This window comes from Scyliorhinus canicula, chromosome 3, assembly GCF_902713615.1.
Source record: "Scyliorhinus canicula chromosome 3, sScyCan1.1, whole genome shotgun sequence".
NCBI classification, from domain to species: domain Eukaryota; kingdom Metazoa; phylum Chordata; class Chondrichthyes; order Carcharhiniformes; family Scyliorhinidae; genus Scyliorhinus; species Scyliorhinus canicula.
The window spans coordinates 153678759-153698756 of NC_052148.1; the positions used below are offsets into that span (position 1 = coordinate 153678759).

General features: G+C 42.8%; 1 protein-coding gene across 17 annotated transcripts in view; it reads right to left on the reverse strand.

Moving 5' to 3' along the window:
* Positions 1–364: 364 nt before the first annotated feature.
* Positions 365–19998, reverse strand: part of slit2 (slit homolog 2 (Drosophila)) — a 537548-nt gene continuing 517914 nt past the window's right edge. For 16 of the 17 annotated variants that reach the window (XM_038791516.1, XM_038791512.1, XM_038791513.1 and 13 more), the window contains 4 exons: positions 15060–15214; positions 13979–14267; positions 6313–6524; positions 365–2136 (listed from right to left, as the gene is read on the reverse strand). In XM_038791516.1, the coding sequence (XP_038647444.1) occupies positions 1895–2136; positions 6313–6524; positions 13979–14267; positions 15060–15214 (898 nt within the window). In that variant the 3' untranslated portion in view covers positions 365–1894. Of the gene's footprint in view, positions 2137–5503; positions 5593–6312; positions 6525–13978; positions 14268–15059; positions 15215–19998 lie in introns of all 17 variants that reach the window. The other variant, XM_038791508.1, reaches the window with a different exon arrangement.

The following is a 19998-nucleotide window of genomic DNA, read 5'->3' on the forward strand; positions in this document are numbered from 1 at the left end:
AATACTGTTGTAGGACCCTAATTTTAATGATTTAATGAGAACACTGCTTACTGGCAGCTACCCAGGACAATTAAAATTTGTCTGATCCAATGTGGTCAGAACCCTTCCAGGGAGATTGGGCATAGGAAACCACAAACTGAAATTTTTGACCTTAATGCTGATTTAATGCTCAAAAGATGGGTGAACTAAATTTAATTTCTCCCCCCCCCCCCCCCCCCCCCCCCATGCTTCTTCTATCAAGCTGTTAAACTAGTAATCTAGTCAGCAAAACGATAGAATGATTCAAAAAGTGTGTTGGCTCTTACTTTTTAACCAACACGCAAGGTACTACATAACCAGTCAATAAATGCAAGGGTCAATCCAATTGAAGTTAATATCTGATTTAATTTACAAACATCAGTAACATTACCGATATCAGTCAACATGTACATCTAACCAGTTGTAAAAAGAAAGAAATCAAAGGAAACCAAGTTGTATTTACACAGGCGTTCCCCGACTTTAATTTGTAAAGAGCACAGCCCAACTACTTAAATTTATCAATTCTAAATCTGTGGTTTAGCAGCAACAAGTTACTGGAGGAGAACAAAGGGCTGACATGTAGTTTCAATAGTAAGAAAAGGAGACAATTCTGAACTTTACAGTCAGTCAGGAAGCTGAGGAACTCCAAACAATATCCTGATATGTAAAAACTTGTCCATCTTTAAGGGAAATGACATGTGTTTTAATTTTCACTTTGACTAAATTTCAGGGGATTGGGGGGAGTTGGTGGTTGTAACAAATCACTTCTATAACAAAAAGTCTAGTTTGTCCAGGCAGGTTCAAATTGAGCAGAATTCACAAAATATACACTGGTTTGTTATACCTGACATGGTTAGGCTGAGGTTATTTCCCAGGCTTTGTAAACCAAAACAATGTCATTGGTCAAAAGTACAGGAAACACAACTGATCAAAAAGATAACAAGACAATTCACCCCAGAGGACATGCTAGGTTGTTAGTTACTCTATTCCCCCCCCCCAAAAAAAAATAAAAAAAACTGCAATCTTTTTTTTAAATGTTTTTAACATACAAAAATATGAGGACGAAATATAAATTAATATATATTAAAGATTCAAAATGGAGTGAAAGAGAAGATCTAGCAAAGTTAGGTACACGTTTTTTGATACAATAAATACTTCGTAATGATATCTTGAATACTGCGTAAACTCATTTCAAAAAGAAAACCACAAAACTTTATCCAACTAAGTAATCCATACATCAATTCTCTATTGGTTGTATAGTCCCCCATTTATAATTATATTACAAAGAATTAATACTGGAAACAAGGCTTGCTAAAACACTTTGTAAGCTCGTATACGCTATTGTACACATTATACTGGGGAAAAGAAAATGACTGTTCACATAATCAAGATATGAAATGACAGCGGAGGTTCCAGGCTTCTTCATCGATGCACACTCTTGATTTCAGTTCCTTAAAGCACAGTTAAATCTATATTCCTGTTTCAAAGATGAACTGACATGACTGGCAGCTTGTCATCTTCTTCAAGCGGACATCGCCCACTTTCAGTGGTACAGTCCTCCTTTCCATTTCGCTTTTCCTCTCCACTGGATGTCAAAATATGGAGAGCTTCCTTTATGCCAAGTCAGGAAAAGTCGAAATCCAGTCCAAAGCGGTTTGGCATCTGACAGACACCTGTATGCATTTTGCAACAACTTTCAGTCAAAAGGACTTGAAACATTTTTGTAAATGAAGAAAATAGTCATTTTCTGATAATAAAAATAAGTCTGTTCTGTATTTTACAATATAATTCAAATATCTCCACCACGGAAGCAAAATACGTCCCACACAGTCACCAGGTGCACATAGTTTTGAAAAAGGGCGAGCGTTTGAAGCTTTTACAAAGAACATCGTGAGCAGCCGCATTTCACGACTTTTTCCACCTCCTCCACAAACGAAGAGCCGTCAGTGCATTGAAAACTGTATTTCCGTCGCTTGCTTCTCAGAGGTCCACAGCACTGTCTGTTGTCACATCCACCTCGGCACTCTAACCGCGAGACCTTTTTGGTTGTCTGGCAAGCGGCATAGCCTTGCTGCTTCTGGTAGTAATCTCGGATTCGTTCCCCTCGACAGGAGATTTCTGTAAGTGAGAATGAAAGGACCATTATTTGCTTCTAGTGATGACACCATCTAAGTGATGTATTTAGCTTCTTAGGCTATTCATGGTCTTAAATCAACAGGATCAATTAGCTTCTGTCTAAATGGTTTAGCCACTTGTGCAAGTATCAGTTGCCAAAACGGGACAAGATATTTGCATACTTAGAATGGAAAATAGAAACTCCCCTATCTAGGCTGCTGTTAGCTATGGAAGGCATGCTTCAGCACCAACCATTACCTTTCGAAGTCTGCATGTCTCATCATATAGAAAATATATACTACTGGACTGGTAAACTGTAAGTTATAAGTTCCCAGTTTGGGGAATCTTGGAAATCAAATGCAATTAATCTGGTGATTTGCAAAATGATCCTAAATGCTCTTGCAATCATAGCAGTTATCAGCACAGGCAATGATAGGTGATAAATGTGATTTTGCACTCAAGTCTGCTGCATTTGGCAGTTATATGGTTAAAGTGGAAGATTTATAACTGACTGCAGAATGAAAGGAACATGAGTAAAGTTTATTTCAATATCATTTATTGGGAATGGTGGTACGATGGTATTGTCATTGGACTAATACTTCAGACAGCCAGGTTAACGCTCTGGGACATGGACTCAAATCCCACCATAGCTGCTGGTGGAATTTAAATTCAATTGGTTAATAAATCTGGAATCAAAAGCAACTTTTAGCAATGGTGATGTTGTAAAAATAGATTAGGTTCACTAGTGCCCTTTAAGGAAGGAAATCTGCCCCTCTTACCTGGTCTGCCAGACCTGGCCTTTGGCAAATGGGGAGGGAACCATCCAGAGGGAAAACCTACTTGACCTTGCCCTCACCAATCATTGTCATTGATGGACCTGCCTGTGGCAACATTGGTAGGAATGTACACGGCACAGTCCTTGTAAAGGTGGAGTGCCCCGTTCACACCGAGGAAACCGTCTATTGAGTTGTGTGGGACTACCAATATTCCAAATGTGATGGATTCAGAACAGATCCAGCAGCTCAAAACTGGGCATCCATGAGGCACTATGGCCCATCAGGAGTGGCAGAATTGTATTCAGTCATAATGTGTAATCTCATGGTCCAGCATATCCTTCACTCTACCATTACCATCAAGCCAAGGGACCAATCTTGATTCATTGAGGAATGCAGGAGAGCATGCAAGGAGCAGCAGCAAGCATACCTAAAACACAGGACTGTAGGCATTAAGCACCCTGCTGAGGACAGAGCTAAACAATCTCACCAGTGGATCAGATTTAAGCTCTGCTTTGTTGCCACACCCAGTTGTGGATGATGGTGGACACTTTATCAACTAACCAGAAGAGGAGGCTCTTTAAATATTCCCATCCTCAATGACTGAGCTCAGAACATCAGTAAAAAAGGTAAGACTTTTGCAACCATCTTCAACTAGAAGTGTTGGCTGGATTCTGTATCTCAGCCTCCTCCTGAGGTCCCCAGTATCACAGATGTCAACCTTCAGACAATTCAATTCCCGCCATGTGATATCAAGCAAAGGTTGAGCACACTTGACACAGCAAAGGTTATGGATCCTGACAATCTAATCTTGTAGCTGTGGTGCTGAAAACCTGTGTTCTAGAATTAGCTGTGCCCTAAGCTAAGCTGTTCCAGTCAAGCTGCAACACAGGCATCTACCTGAAAATGTGGAGAATTGCCCACCATGCGTCCTGTCCGTAAAAAGCAGGACACATCCAATCTGGCAAATTATCACTCCATCAGTCCACTCCCAATCGTCAGCAAAGTGATGGAAGGTATCGTCAACACTGCTATCAAATGGCATCTATGCAGCAATAGCCTGCTTGCCAATGCTTAGTTTGGATGTTACTATCACGACTCAGGTCCAGACTTCATTTCGGCCCTTGTCCAAACGTGGAAAAAAGATCTGAATTCCAAAGGTGAGGTAGGAATGACTGACCTTGAAATCAAGGCAGTATTTGACCAAGTATGGCACCATGGTAGCCTTGCAAAATTGGTATCAAGGAGAATTGGAGAAAAACTCTCCACTGGCTGGAGCCAAACCGACCGCAAAGGGAGGTTGTTAGTATAGTTCAAAAAGGCAGCTCACCACCACTTTCTCAAGAATAATTAAGGATGGACAAAAACTGCTGGCCTTACCAGTGGTGCTCGCATTTCATGAAAGCATTAAAAAAACCTCATAAAATTAGGAAATTGATTATTCATACAAACCCTGCGACTGATTACTTAAGTAAAGTAATTTTGGAACCTGGGATACCCCAAAAATTCAAGATTTCAGTGCTTCAAGAATTGTTCTGTTAGTGGCCAGTTAAATAATTGGAAGTATTAATGTACCATCTATACGTGAAATATTTGTTAAGCGACACACTGGTTAGCACAGCTGCCTCACAACACCAGGGACCCAGGCTCAATTCCAGCCGTGGATGACTGTCTGTGGAGTCTGCACATTCTCCCTGTGTCTGCATGGGTTTCCTACAGGTTCCTTTCACAGTCCAAAGCTTGGGTTAGGTGGATTGGCCATGATAAATTGCCCTGATGTTCAGGTTAGGTGAGGTTACAAGGATAGGGTGGGGAAGTGGGCCGTGGTAGAGTGCTCTTTGGGAGGGTCGATGTGGACTCAATGGGCAGAATGGTCTCCTCCTGCAATGTAGAGATTTTGTGACAAGTTCTTTGAAAATACTGTCAAATGGGAAACAAATTTATCCTCGCACTTAATTATAGAAACAAACCACCCAGTGGAATTGAGGTTATACCCAGTTTTGGCACTTATGAGGGAGAGCGTCACAACTTTGTGACTTCTAAACTCTTTTTCACTTGCGGAACAAAACTGGGTAGTGACTGTTGACAAATACTCTTTTAAGGCTAGTTCTGTTAAATATATTTTGGATGAGCCATTACGATGTTAAATGTTATTCTAATCAGAGACCGCAAACATTGTGCTTTTCAGTAAAATATTGCAGCTTCATATGTACATCATGAACGATGAGCACAAGCTCCCTTCGCACTTCAATCTTTCCATGAGTTGTTATGGATACAAAAGGATTGATTTTTGCAACACGTTACACATTTATTGATTGACTATGCCTTTAGCCGTCTAATACGGAAACATGAACCAACAAGACATGGAAATAACTATCACTGACTGCATGCTTTAACACTTACAACAACAGAATAAGAAAACCAAACTCTACAAGGTAAAAGGGCAGGGTAAAGCTCTGAGCCAGGATCACGGGGGGTAAATAGATTTTATTGGATTCAAACACGTGAATAAGAAAGGAAAGGATTTTTAGAAAGGGTAACTAGCAGGAAGAGAGAGAGAAAAAGAAACGATTCACCCCTTTTCCCATTCGTCTCACCTGCAAGAGGTGCTGTGATTGGTCAGTTGAAGCTGTGAGGTCAGAGGTAGAGTTTGTACTAGGGTTAAATGCGGAATCATTGGATTTGGCTGCTCAGTCCAGGAAGATATAGAAATGTTAAAAGTGAGATAAACAGCAGTGAGGTTAAAGCTGATAAATGAAACCTATTTAAATGAGGGCTTTTGAATTCATTTAATTAAAGCTCATAATACGAAAACCGAATTAAACTGAGGCATACATTGACGCAAACAATAGTATTTGAAAGTGTGATGTAGGATACAAACATGCCCTTATTAGCATTCGGTACCATTCAGCTTGAAGGTTTACAGAGTGATCTGTCAATATTCAAAAGGAGGGAAGAAAATACAATTTGTAGACACTCTTTCTCACAGAGCAAAGAATAACTACTTCTGAATGAGCCATCAGACTTCAACTTGTGGAGGGGTGGAATACAGTGAATGATAAACATTTCTGTCACAGCCTTGTCATTAATTTTGAAAAAGTATATTATTCTGTATTGATGTTCGTCAAATTGCTTTATTGTGTATAACATACAATGTAGGCATTATTTCTGGACAGAGGAATTAAATCAGTCACAAAAGTACACAAACAATGGAAGTAAATTATTTCTGCACTGGTTGCTTTCACAATCTTGGAAATGCTTAAGTATAAGGAAAGCAAATGGTAGAGTAGTTCAAAATTAATGGTGGATTGAAATTACAACATTTCAGAAAATGTGCTTTGGTTAAACAAGCAGGCAAACAATAAAATCTATATTCAAAAAGTTACTTAAAATGAACTTCCCCTACCTTTATCACAGTTCTCTCCAGTGTATCCACTATTACATTCGCAATAAGGCCTGTTGACAGCTGAAAGCCTACATTTTCCATGCTTACACCTGATGTTCTGACAGGGGTTAAACAGTTCTTCTTCCTCATCACACAGTACATTTTTGAAACCCGTCTGGCATTTACAGCTGTATGAGAAGGCATTGATGGGCACACAAATACCATGTACACACCTGGAAACAGATTAAAATGCACTTAAATAATCAGCAAATTTAATCATTGCTTTTTCTCTTACAGTTCCCACTTTATTTTCTCTCCTTCCTGCCGTGTTTCATAATACTACTTTCTGCTACTCAAAGAGCGGGCAAGCAATATTAGTTGCCCAGATAGAATGTCTCACTCCCATATCTTAATCCATCCTGTAGTGGATTGTGAAGGAACACAACTGAGGTGGAGAAATTTGAGCAACTGCCTTGAACTGAAGACCGTGTGGGAGTGAACAAAATTCAGGTCATATTTTCATCTACTGCTAACTTTCTTTATCTGCTCACCTGTTTGAATGGTCTAGAGGTGAGGTACCACCAGTATGATGTGCCATAGTACAACATGAATCCCTACCCACAGTTCTGCAATACCAAATTCTCAATAGAAGTCAGGCCATCAGTTGGCTGAAGGCCCTTGGGGGTTTAATTTCCTTGCGCCATGCTTTTATGTCCTATTTTATCACAGTCATTGTTTCATTTGAATTATGCATGGAGCAATTTTGCAAAATGCATGAAGTAGTGCATTGTTAATGAAAATTAAACCTCCAGGTGAGGTACTGTTCCACATAAATCAGAAGCTCCCTCCTGTATACCTGTTCGCGGTGACTAACAGAACAGCAAAGGCCACATTGCTGACAGAATAGCATTAGTTGGGCACAAATTTAACAGTGAGGTTTTTTATCTGATGTAAATTCTCATTACTGAGTCTGAGTGCTGCAAAATTATACCTTATCTCTTTATTCATTAATGACAGTTGTGAGGAATGTATAATAATTCTTCTCCTTTTTCATAATGTCATCATTAATACCATTTGCATGTAATTAATGAGTCTTTATGTCGCAGCACCCACACAGATCTTTCCAGCCAAAACCAACTGCTTCATTCAAACAAGTTTAGTTTCATTCTGGATCAATGCTTCCAAAATCCAAAAATCACAGTAATACTATTTGCAGTGTTCCAATTAAAATAACCGACCTGAAATCTAGCAGTTAATTTTTACAGTATAACTTGCTTATTAGATGCAGAAAATCATTTAAAATATTAATTCCAAGATTGGGTGCATTCAAAAAACCTCAGTAAAAATGTGCTTTTGAGGAACAAGCAAAGCTGTAAATGTAGTATGGGAGCTTTATTGCACCTGGTTGCAATTCAAAACTATTGTCTTTTTTTTCTGTCAGTATTAATAACGTATATGTGCTCAGAGGAAAAGTGAGGCATGATAATTCCAAACTTCCTGCTTGAAGTGCTTCAAATTCCTCATTAGAGTGTACTAATCAGGTAAATTATTTGTTTGGATTTCTTGATTATGTTTCCAATATGTCTCAAAGGAACAATTAGCATCAGCTATACTTGACAATCAGGCCTAAATGAAACACTAGAGAAAAGTCCACACCAAATCATCTTAATAATAAACTTTGTGAAAACCTACGGTATATTACTTATTTCCTGATCATTTTCAAATGCATTTAGTACCATAGTTGCATTCTGAGAATATTATTAACTTTAGAGCATTCACTATAGGTTTGACTGTTGAGTTTCAGTTTTGCAGGGAATTTCACAGTAGCGATAATGAACTATAATGATGATTAATTGCTGTTAATTAGCCTTGCTTTCTAGTCATCTCAAAATCTCTGCATTTTACTATGATGTCCTCCTTCTTCTTCACTATTATATAGTTAATTCAGCGTATAATTATATTTAATTTCTACTTTCACAGCAGCATAAAGAAAACATGAATCATTTTCCTAGTGTACAGAAATAGGAAATATAAAGTATGATTTGTTTCTTATATGTAATCTTATAGGAGTGTTGTAAAGGTCCGCATTTAGATTAAAAACACAACACTGGACTTCTATTTCAATGAGACCAAAAGGGAACAAATTTCCCGAGCGACCGCATTTAGCCGCGTGTTTCCCGGCACTCACAGTGTCGAGAAACATGTGGCCATTCAACGCGACTCACTTTGAATAAGGGGCCTAAACGGGAAACGCACGGCCGAGGCCCCACATAATCCCCTTTTTTACAATGGGGAGCTCCGCTCGCTGGAACGCCCCGTTGTATCGAGAGACTGGGACGCCAGTTTTAAATCCCCAACCTCCCCCCAGCCTGAACGCAACATGGGAGATCCTCCGGCTCCCTCACCACCTTCGGAACACCCATGGCAGGCAACCCTGGCCCGATCACAGACACGCAAAAATGCAGCTTGGCACCTTGGCAGTGCCAACCTGGCAGTACCCCTGCCAGCATCACCTGGGCACCTGGGCACCTTGGCACTGCAGATGGCATCAGCAGTGCTAGGGCACCACCCTGCCCAAAGGGCATGCAACTGGGGGCCCCCATGAGTGCTGTTCCGTCTGGTCCCCATTTGTGGGGAGCAGTACCAAACAGCACTCACCTGAGGTCTCCAAGGAAAGAGGTTGAATTCCAAAGCCTCAGGTACCTTGAGAATCTGCACATTAGAGTAAGGCTTACTGCCTCGCTCTAATATGCAGATTTGGCAAAAAAACTGATCCCGCCCATTGTGGGCGGATTCCCCTTGCAATGTCTCGCAAGATTGTGTTGAATCTTGCGAGGCGTACGAGCTGGGTAAATCCCAGGATCAGGGTCTCCCGGATTTCACCGGCCATGCTGCGCCGCGGCGAGCTGCTTTTCCACTGCAGCGTGGCCGGAAGATCACACCTCAACTTCAAATCGTGAGAATTCCTTGCTCCGCAAGCCCAATCTTTAGAAATGGCTGCCCACAGTTCCAATTTCCCGGTTCAGATGGTTTGGGGGAGTGTGGAGAAGAGATGGGATTACAAGTAGCCCTGAATGGGTTCAGATACTGCTGGTTGTGGAGGTGGGATGAGCGGCGAACCTGCCTCTGTGCTCCAGCACCTTGTTGAATTAATTTTTAAAAAATGAAACAAGGTCATCCAGGCCTCAACCCAGACCCCCCCAACATACACACATTTCACATGTATGCCAACCTATGCTACTTCATTACCCTACCCACTCCCATTCAACATGCCTCCTCATACTCCCTATGCCAACTCATGCCCTCTACATAACACTCTTGGCCCTTCCTACTTCCATGCCAACTCACCTTGTGACCTTTGATATCCATGGCAGTTCTTTGATAGTTTTAACTGTTCCAATGGGTTTATGCGCTTTTTATGCACCATCATTTTTACTTTTAACAATCCCAAAAGATACCTCACCTATCCCAAAGGGTGCTTTACTCATCCTAAAGGGTTCCCAACTTCCTCCAAAGGTGGCCTGAAGCCCTGTTCAAAGGGGTACCTTACCTCTCTAAAGAGGTACCATAGCTATCCAAACAAATCCACCAAGTTCAGACCTCCTCTTAACTGGTTTAATCTGCACACTCCCGGGGCTGGATTCTCCGTTTTTGGGACTAAAACCCAGACCGTGAAAACTGTGGTCTTTTACCACAGGAAAACTGGCGTCAAAGGCCACAGATTCCCCAGTTTGCTGGGGGCTAGCTGGCAGCCATCATAGAGCTCGCAGCGCTAGCTTTCAATACGGCCTCTAGCACTCCGGGTCAAGGGCACGCATCTGCATGACGGCGGCCTCAGCCCGTGGACCTGGGCCAGCAAAATAGTGCCCCGCATCGGACGCTCGCATGCCCCGGACCGCCCGCACACATTTCCCCCAGCCCCAAATGAAGCCCCCCCTCCCTGCACGTCGATCGGCCCTCCCCGATTGTGGCGGCCCCGGACTGATTCCGCAACTGCCATGCAAGGGTCCCGGATGGAGGGACCATGAGAGACCCACGCCATCTGGAATTCGGCCGGTCGGAGACGGAGTTTTGCGGGGCGAGCCTCAGGAGGTGGATACTCGACGCGTTGTACTCCACAAGTACGCCGATTTTCAGGACGTGGAGAATTTAGAAACCCCTGCCGCTTCCCGATTTTGGTACCAAAATGGATTCTCCACCCCATCGCCGAAAGCGATTTCAGTACCGGGGAGCGGAGAATCCAGCCCCCGGTCTACCAAAATTCCAATTCAGTAGAGCAGCTGCCTCCGAACAGGCTTGAATACTGGCGTGGGCAGCACGGTAGCATTGTGGATAGCACAATTGCTTCACAGCTCCAGGGTCCCAGGTTCGATTCCGGCTTGGGTCTCTGTCTGTGTGGAGTCTGCACAAATTCCCCGTGTGTGCGTGGGTTTCCTCCGGGTGCTCCGGTTTCCTCCCACAGTCAAAAGATGTGCAGGTTGGGTGGATTGGCCATGATAAATTGCCCTTAGTGTCCAAAATGCTATGATAATCTATGATTAACCTAGGACAAAAGTTCGGCACAACATCGTGGGCCGAAGGGCTTGTTCTGTGCTGTATTTCTCTATGTTCTCTATGACTCTAGTCCCACTCCCATAGGAAGTGCCAGGTTAGGATTTCCAAGCTCGCCATGGTGGAGAGGCTCTCTGTTGTGGCAAATGTCTTGGCCGAAGACAACCATCATTGATTTTGGACACTAAATGAAGCATTTGGCAACAGATTTCTCCAGCTTGGAGTGGGAAGCCCACCGATTGGCACAGATTTCAGCTTCCTGCGGCCACCTGGCTGACAGATCATGGAGTGAATCTGCCATGTGCAAATATCTAAACCCACATCTGCCCAAGCTGAAGGACAGGACAATTGTACTGGGAAATTACAAAGCAATTGTATAGTTTACAAAGCAAAATTTAAAACAAGAGCAAGAGCGGAAGCTAACAAAAATAAAAGTCTGTTCGCCAGGATTAGAGGGGTCATTCCTGGCTACAAGTGCCAGGAACAACCCCGCTATCTAATGACACTGTTTTTTTCGGGCTTCAGCAGGGAGCGCCCCGCCCAATCTGCACTCAGTGGCATTTCCAGCACTGAGGAACTCCGACGAGCAGAGCTCCTCAGTGCAGGAAAAGATCAGAAAATGGCACCCGGATCTCTTGACTCCCCCCACCCCTGACTCGACCCCAGAAGCCCCCCCCCCCCCCCAATGAAAACACTTACCTGTTGGAAGGTCCTCGATCCCCCTGCACCCCACCTCATATGGCCAGGGCAATCCAGGCCCGATCCCCGGCTTGGGTAAAATGCCTCCTGGGCACCATGGCACTGCCAGTCTGGCACCCTGGCAGTGCCCCGTCAGCCTGTCAGTGCACCCTGTACACCAGAGCAGTGCCAGGCCGGCATTCAGGTGGCACTGCCAAGGTGCCAGCAAGCACTTCCAGAGTGCCAGGCTGACAGTGTCAAGGTACCCAGGTGGCATCAGTAATGCCAGAGTGCCACCCTGATCAGATACCAACCACTCGGGGGCCTCTGATTACCTGGGAGATACCCCCAAGTGCCAAACGGCGCTTGGCTGGGGTCACCTAGGCAAGACCAGTGAATCCTGGGAGCCGAATTGATCTGGCATCAGCATAGTTACGTGAGCTTAACTATGTGGGTGGGATACAGATCGCGAGATCTCATTAGATCTTGTCAGATGCAATGACCGTTGGAGATCCTGGAAGAGGTCTCTCGTGGGATCTACCGGCTGCATCCCATCCCGATTCCAGAGGGATAAAGCCGGTAAATCGCCCCCCAGATGCTGCAGGAGATTATCGGTGTTATTAAAAAGAGTCAAATAATGATGAAAAGGAAATACACAGGATGCTTTGTATTTTAAGATCAATATATTCCACTCCCAACGGTGTATGAAAATGTCTTTACAGTGTTTTTCGACAAGCTATGTTAAACATGACTTCTATGTGTGATGTCCTACTAACAGCATTTGGAAATGTTTGACATGTGCAAAATTAGCATGTTTTAAATGTTCGGTTAATAGTAGTGCATGGACAAGGTTATAAGTATCTGTGGGTTTAAGTTTCCCTATTTGTTATGATTAGCAGTTATCAAGAACACATATAATCTTGCCTCAGTTATTTTAATTAGTTGCTAATGTGCTTAAAACAAAGGGATTACAAACATATGTGACTATATTAACAATTGCATTGAAAATTACATGAAAAGGAAGTTAAGAACACCAACTTCCATTTCTTTAACGCAGTGAAACATCCTGTGAGCTTCACAGAAATGTAATCAGACAAACACCGTCATTGAATCAAAGGAAGTGATATTAGGACAGGTGACCAAAAGTTGGTTAAAAGTTGATTCTAAGGAGCATTTTACAGGAGGAGTGAGATAGAAAGGTAGAGAGGTTGGAGGGGGAATTCCAAAGCAGCTGAAGGCATGGCTGCCAATAGTGAGATTAAGTTGGTGGGGGGTCTACAAGCGGCCAGCATTGAAAGAGTGCAGTATTCTCAAAGGGTTGGCTGGCTGCAGGAGGTTACAGAGGTGGGGGAAGGAAGAGACCCTAGATGAAACCAGAATTTCAAAATAGAAATTTTGGTGAGCCATCACCCAATGTAGGTCAGTGAGCACAACCCAGAATGTCTCCTTGCATGAAATCACTTATGAATTTTGGTTAAGATTTAGTGAAACCCTTCAGAGCTAAAGTCATTAATGATGCATAAATAGACTTAGGACAATCTCCAGTGCATTCAACATCAAAAGCAATCAAGACGAGGGTGAAAAAGTCTCAAATCAGTGAAAAGCTTAAAAAATTTCCTGTTATTTAGATGACAAGTTGGCATTCACAGGCTGACATTTCTATAGACTGGGCTATAAAGGTCAATGGGTGCGATTTACTGACATGTCCTGCCAGAATTAGGATGGAACGTGTCCATTAAATCCTGCAAGAGGCCTCGTCTGGATTCCCGATGGTCGTTACGCCCGGCGAGATCTAACAAGATTATAAGAGGTGTCGTGTTATGGATCCCGCCCACAATGGGTGGGATCCAGACTTGCATTGTTAAGTGAACAGCTCACTTAACTATGCCTATGCCCACAAATGGGCGACCAGGTGGGATGGAATGGGGGGGTTTCTTCCAGGAAATCGGAGGCTGCTGGGTGGTCGGTCGCTTGGCAGAGTGGCACTGGTTGTCGAGAGATCGGGGCACCATTTAAAAATGGCATTCGATCTCTTCCTGTACTGGTCAGCAGAGCTCCTCTGTGGAGGAAAGGCAACTGAGTGCAACCTTGGCGGGTATTCCTCGCCTATGCCCGAAGAATAATAGAGTGCTATTCGATAACAGGGTTCATCCCAGCACTAATTATGCTTAGAAAGGGACTCTTTTTTTTCCCCATTAGATCGTGCCAAATGTTCAAATGTTTTCAAAGTCGTCACCTGGTCAAAGTAAAAGTAGCTGATCTGAGATTGAAAATATACTGGTTGAGAAAATTAAAGGGAATTTTTATCAACAAAGGTCCTAGCCTTTTTCTGGCTGGAAGCACTCGATGTTTCCACTGGAGTCCAAAAATTGGAAAATATTCCCATTTTCCTAAGTGCAAACAATGAGAATTTAACCAATAAAAAAATAAACAAATAGCAGGTTCCACAATTACTTACTTATTGCCCTGACATGGGTCGTTGGTTTGCTGATCACAAAGTGTCCCTGTCCAACCTCCCTCACACTCACAGGTGAAGCTGGACTGGCCAATAGAGTGACAGGTGCCATGCTGACACATCTTCTTCTGACAGGCTTCACAGCCTGGCAGAATGCCAATCTGCATGGGAACTTTCTTGAAGTCCTGCAGTTCATTGTTGATATACAAGTTACGAATGCAGCCATGGAAACTGGTGCCATTCTGGCCGGGTCCTTGGCGCAAAGCTGCAAAGTTTGTCTTGGTGGGCATACCTAAAAAGTAGCAACGTTATAATGAATAATCTGGGGCAGCAAATATACTTTTGAGTTATTACTAAAATCACGCAGCAATAATCAAGCATGTACCATAGATGTGAAAATACTTCTTGCAGTTAATTTCCTCAAATGATTAAATACTTATTAAAAATATCTTGCAACTCTCCTTTTCAGCTTACATTTCCAATTATTTTCTATCTTAGATCCCATTAACAATAATCTGTCAATCTAACCCTACAGTCAAGACGACATGTGAGCAGTATCCATTATGATAAAAACATTTTAAATTGGAGAATCACAGGCAGAAGCGTGAATCACATGAATCACACCACTCCAAGGCACAGTGAGTAGGTGTTCTGGAGAGCAGCCCTTGAGAGTATCGCTTAAACTATCTATAAAGGAGGCAAGTGTAATCACTAAAACAGTGCCCTAGGTAAGGCAGCATTATTTTGTGCAATTGCTTTGGTAAATGTTGCCTCTGCATGCAAATCTGTTGATCCATCAGTAGCCCTTAGCAAGAAAATTATCATGCAAAAGGTTCTGCTTTATTGATTAAACACATCTCTCCAATCGCCAATTTATAACATTTTAATTGTTGTTTCATTATAAACATATTTTTGAGTTTAACAAAATGAGCTGAAATACCCTGATATCTAACAGGATTTTGCTTATTGTGCATCTTGCCAGTTTGCTCTTTGGCCAGAACCGTGAAGGATTACACAAAACAGTCATTGGAAGGAAATCTCTCATCAGTGTAAATGTGAGTAATTTACTGAAAATTCACAATACCTCCAACATAGAGAGGGGAGTCAATGTTGAGTGTGGATTGTCTGGCTAAGTTGTTGATGATCTTTGGATTTCCTCCATCTATCACCAAGCTCAACATCTGATCAGCTGCTACCAGCTCCAGACTGTGAAAGTTACCATCATTGATTGTTTCCACACTGCAGAAAGAACAAGAGCAGTAAGTTACCTGGCTAATGGATACTTTACATTGTATTAAAATCAGAGGTATTTATGTAAATGGCTATCCAGAACATAATAAATATTTGCACTCAATCACATATTGAATGTATATTTTCCTAAAGATGAGGGAGGGATTCTCCGATCCCCCAGCGACGTGTTTCTCGGCAGCGTGCAGTTCGCTGGCAGTGGAATTCTCTCTTCCCGCCTCTTGTCAATGGGATGTCCCATTGAAGCCACCCCATGCCGCCAGGAAACCCATGGGCGGGAGTGCGCTGCCAGCAGGAAAGAGAATCACAATGGCCAGAGAATTCATGCCGAGATATATACTATTGCCTAACATAAAATATGTGATCACTTCAGAGGAATTATTCCCTTAATCCATTGGCAAAAGCTGACATTAGTATTAATCCTTGTCACCACCGATGCTGTCCATGAACTCCACCTCCATGGACAGCCTAGGATGAATGCCCAATTCTCATTACGCCAGAATGCATTGTGGCATGAAAGGGAAGGAGTTATGTTGCAATTTTATATGGCCTTTGTGTTTGCACAAACCAAAGACTATTTATTTAAAAGTAAATCATTCTAAAGTCGGCAGGGAAAAAAAGCAGAAACAAAGTAAACTGAAGTAGCAAAAAGACTTGAGAAACAGAAGCAGCCAAAGGAGAATGCTGAACAGACTGGAATTGCAAATGAAAATGGTAAAACACAAAGTAAGAAACAAATTAAGATCCAGAAAACATTATTTTAGTGACCAATTCAACTTTGAATTTAAATTTTTTAAAGGTACTTTTTCCCTTTGAGATACTGGGTAAGATAGTCTCATTAGAGGCGGGTTATGTCCTTGCCTCTGAATCAGAAGCTCCAGGTTGAAGGCCCACTTCAAGACTTGATGGGCAAGGAACGGACACTTATAATGCAGCTGAACAGGTGTCAACTTATAAATCCTTCCAACATTTGACAATATCAGGCGTTAAGAGTTGGAGAGATCCCTTGTGAGCCATCCTTACCTGAAAAACTTGATATAATTTGCGCTCATTTGATATCATTCGCACTCAAAAGCTATCACTTAACATCAGTTGCGCTCAAAACTAATCATTTAGCTTTCATTTAACATGACAAGTAACATAAGGATATCAATGTCATCAACTGCCCCAAACCATAGTGCTCAAACATTTATGATTCGCAACATCACTTAAGCATTCAAACACCAAAAACGATCATGCAGTTTATTTTCCATATTTCTCAATTTTGATTACTTCACATATTATGAAGCAAATCAAACTTTCGAAAAATCAGGCTCTGTTTTGATGAGTTTTTAAAATGTTTTTCTTCATAGCTTGGCTGCACAACCCTGCCTCCCAACCCCCACTCTGTCCACCCACTCCCTGCACAGGATTACAACAGTTTGTTTTCTTTATTCATGGGATGTGGACATCACTGGCTCGGGGATTAATTGCCCATCCCTCATTGTCCCCAAGAAAGTGGTAGTGAGCTGCCTTCTTGAACTGCTGCAGTCCATGTGGAGTAGTGCTGTTAGGGAGTGGGATCCAGGAATTTGACCCAGTTACAGTGGAAGAATGGTGCTATATTTCCAAGTCAGGATGGTGAGTGACTTGGAGGGCAACTTTCACGCTGTGGTGTTCACATGTGTCTGCTGCCCTGTCCTTCTAATAGTAGTGGTCACGGGTTTGAAAGGTGCTGTTTAAGGAGCCCTGGTGAGTTCCTGCAGTGCTTCTTGTTGATGGTAAACATTGCTGCTCTTGTGTGCCGGTGTTGGAGGGAATGAATGTCTGTGGATGGCTGCTGATCAAGTGGGCTGATTTTTCCTGGATGACGTAGAGCTTCTTGAGTGTTGTTGGAGCGTCACTCATACAGGTAAGTGGAGAGTATTCCATCACACTCCTGATCTGTGCCTTGCAGATGGAAGACAGCCTTTAGGGAGTCAGGAGGTGAGGGGGGGGCAAGAGATGTCAGGGGATTCAGAGAGGTCAAGGGGATGAGAGGTCTAAAGAGGGTCAAGAGAGGTTGGCAGGGTCAAGAGAAGGGAGGGTGTTGAGAGAGATGGATGTGTCAATAGAAAGCAGGGTCGTCAAGAGTGGTCAGGAGTTGGACAAAGTTAGAATTCATAGAATCATAGAATTTAACGTGCAGAACGAAGCCATTCAGCCCATTGAGTCTGCACATGCCCCTACAAAGAGCATCCTACTGTAGCCCACATATCTACCCTATCCCTGTAGACCAGTAACCCCCACTTAACATTTTGTGGACACTAAGGGCAATTAAACATGGCCAATCCACCTAACCCGCACATCTTTGGACTGTGGGAGGAAACCAGAGCAACCGGAGGAAACCCACGCAGACAACGTGAGAATGTTCAGACTCACCACAGACAGTGACCCAGCCGGGAATCGAACCTGGGACCCTGGAGCTGTGAAGCAATTGTGCTAACCACTACGCTACCGTGCTGCCCCTGAATTGAGCCGTGAAATGTTGGAGGGGGCCGAGGGATGTTAGTAGGATCTGTAGTTGGATGGCATTGGTGGGCCCTGATGTATTAGTCAGGCCCAAAGCCTGGGGACTGGAGGACGAGGGAGTTGAGATTGGGAGTGGAGAGTTTAGTTAGACCTTCAGATTAGAGGTGAGGGGTCAGAGTGTTTAGACCCTGAGAACTGTGGGGTGAAGAGGAAGGGCGAGACAGAGGAAGAATGTTTAGATCCTGGGACTGGGGTGGGTGAAGAATTTAAGTTTTGGCACTTGAACCGGGGCGGGGTTTGCAGAAACTTTAGTGTGTAAATTAAGAGCTGACAGGGATCTTGTGGGTGCTCTATAACATGATCTGTATAATGGAACATTTTTTTTGACTAAAATAAACACTGAATAAATTCAGATATTTTAATAGCTAATTTTGTCGTATTCTTCAATGCAGGTTGCTGAGCCCACTGGACAGCATTGAGCCCACTGGACAGCATTGAGCTCACTGGACAGATTTGAGTGTCTTTTGCAATTTACTGATTGCGATCAAACTCATTCCAAATTTGAACACTTGATGCCAAGTTATTGCTGGTCGTTTTTGAGTGCACCGAATGCAAAAATGTCAACTTCTTCAGGTAGGGATGTTATGGGAAACAACTTGAGGCTCTTCCATGACTGCCCATCGGGTTAAGATCCGGAACAGATTCGAATATTTGTTAGGATACCTGACAAGAACTCCAAACATTTATTAAAAGTTTCAAAACGGTGAGGAAAGGATACTTTGCTCCAGGAGTGATTCCCCTGACCTATGGGTATTGTTTATATTAAAACAAACGTAATTCTTAACACAGGATTAAACATATTAACATCACACAAAATAGTTTACAATTAACAGTTAAACAATTCTTAACAATTAAAGGATACACTTTAACTCCTAACTGATACTTTCTCCATCTTCAATTAAGCAAAGCCCATCACAGGTCAAAAGTCACTTAGGAATACATATTTTTTCAAATAAATTTAGAGTACACAATTACTGCCCCCCCCCCCCCCCCCCAACCTTAATTAAGCAGCAATTTAGCATGGCCAATCCACTTAGCCTGCACATTTTTGGATTGTGGGGGTGAGACTCATGCAGACACTGGGAGAATGTGCAAACTCCACATTGACAGTGGCCCAGGTCCGGGATCGAACCCGGGTCCTCGTTGGTGTGAGGCAGCAGTGCTAATCACCCTGCCACTCCTCTTATAAATAAAGTTAACAAACACAGGGATATCTTGATCAAGATTGCTTGGAAAAGACTGCTTGAAGAGAGAGAGAGATACCCTTTCAGGCACCAGCTGCAGGTCCTGCTGTCCTTTGGCGACTACAGCTTAACCTGGCAGCCTAGCAAAAACTAATAGTGAAACTGCCTGCTGCAGACCTGGCTCCTCCCATTAATTACATCATCTTAGCACATTAACTGGGTTATGACCATCTTACTAATGCTAACCACAACCCTTCAAGTATCTAAACCCAAGGAAACCTTTTTATAAACACAATTCCGTGGGCCTTGGATAGGTAAACAATATACATGGGTGGAATGAATGTCAATCTTACTTTTACAACATCTTAATTGCAATTTCTGCAGCCACAGTGCCTGGGAACCTTAACTTAGACTCTTTACTAATATTACTGCAATAGTTATCTATATCTGAACGTAAGCTTTTAAAAATATCACTGCAACAGATATCAAATGTAATATATCCAATTTCTTACATTCATCGTAAAAGTTTGAGGTGATAATATAGATATATAGATGTAAAGGTGGTATGTTTCCACAGCATCTCAGACTCATGGGGGCGGAGGCGGGGGGGGTTGGAGCAGTTGACTCAGCTGGCTGGATGATTGGAGTGGATCAGATAGATGGGGTTTGATCCCTATTCCAGCCGAGGTGGATCTGAGAACTGCGTCCTTGCCCCTAGCTGTGGTGAAGGTCATGGCACTGTGGGTCAGACATGCCTTTGACCAAAGAACGCAAAATGAGGATTACTAATGCAGACTCACAGAATGACACTGAGAGTTAGATTGTGAGAACTAGTTGCATAAATGTGGCTTCCACTCACTTGAGGTTCGAAGGGTTAAAGGTGTTTTAATTAAGGTGTATAGAAGTTTAAAATGTGGGAAGAGTGCAGATGCAGAAAACTATTTCCTTTGGCAAATGGGCTTAGGGTAGTTTGAAATCAGAGGGTGAATTCACATAAGACAGTTGAAACCTGGAACTCAAACAGCTACGGACACTGGAACA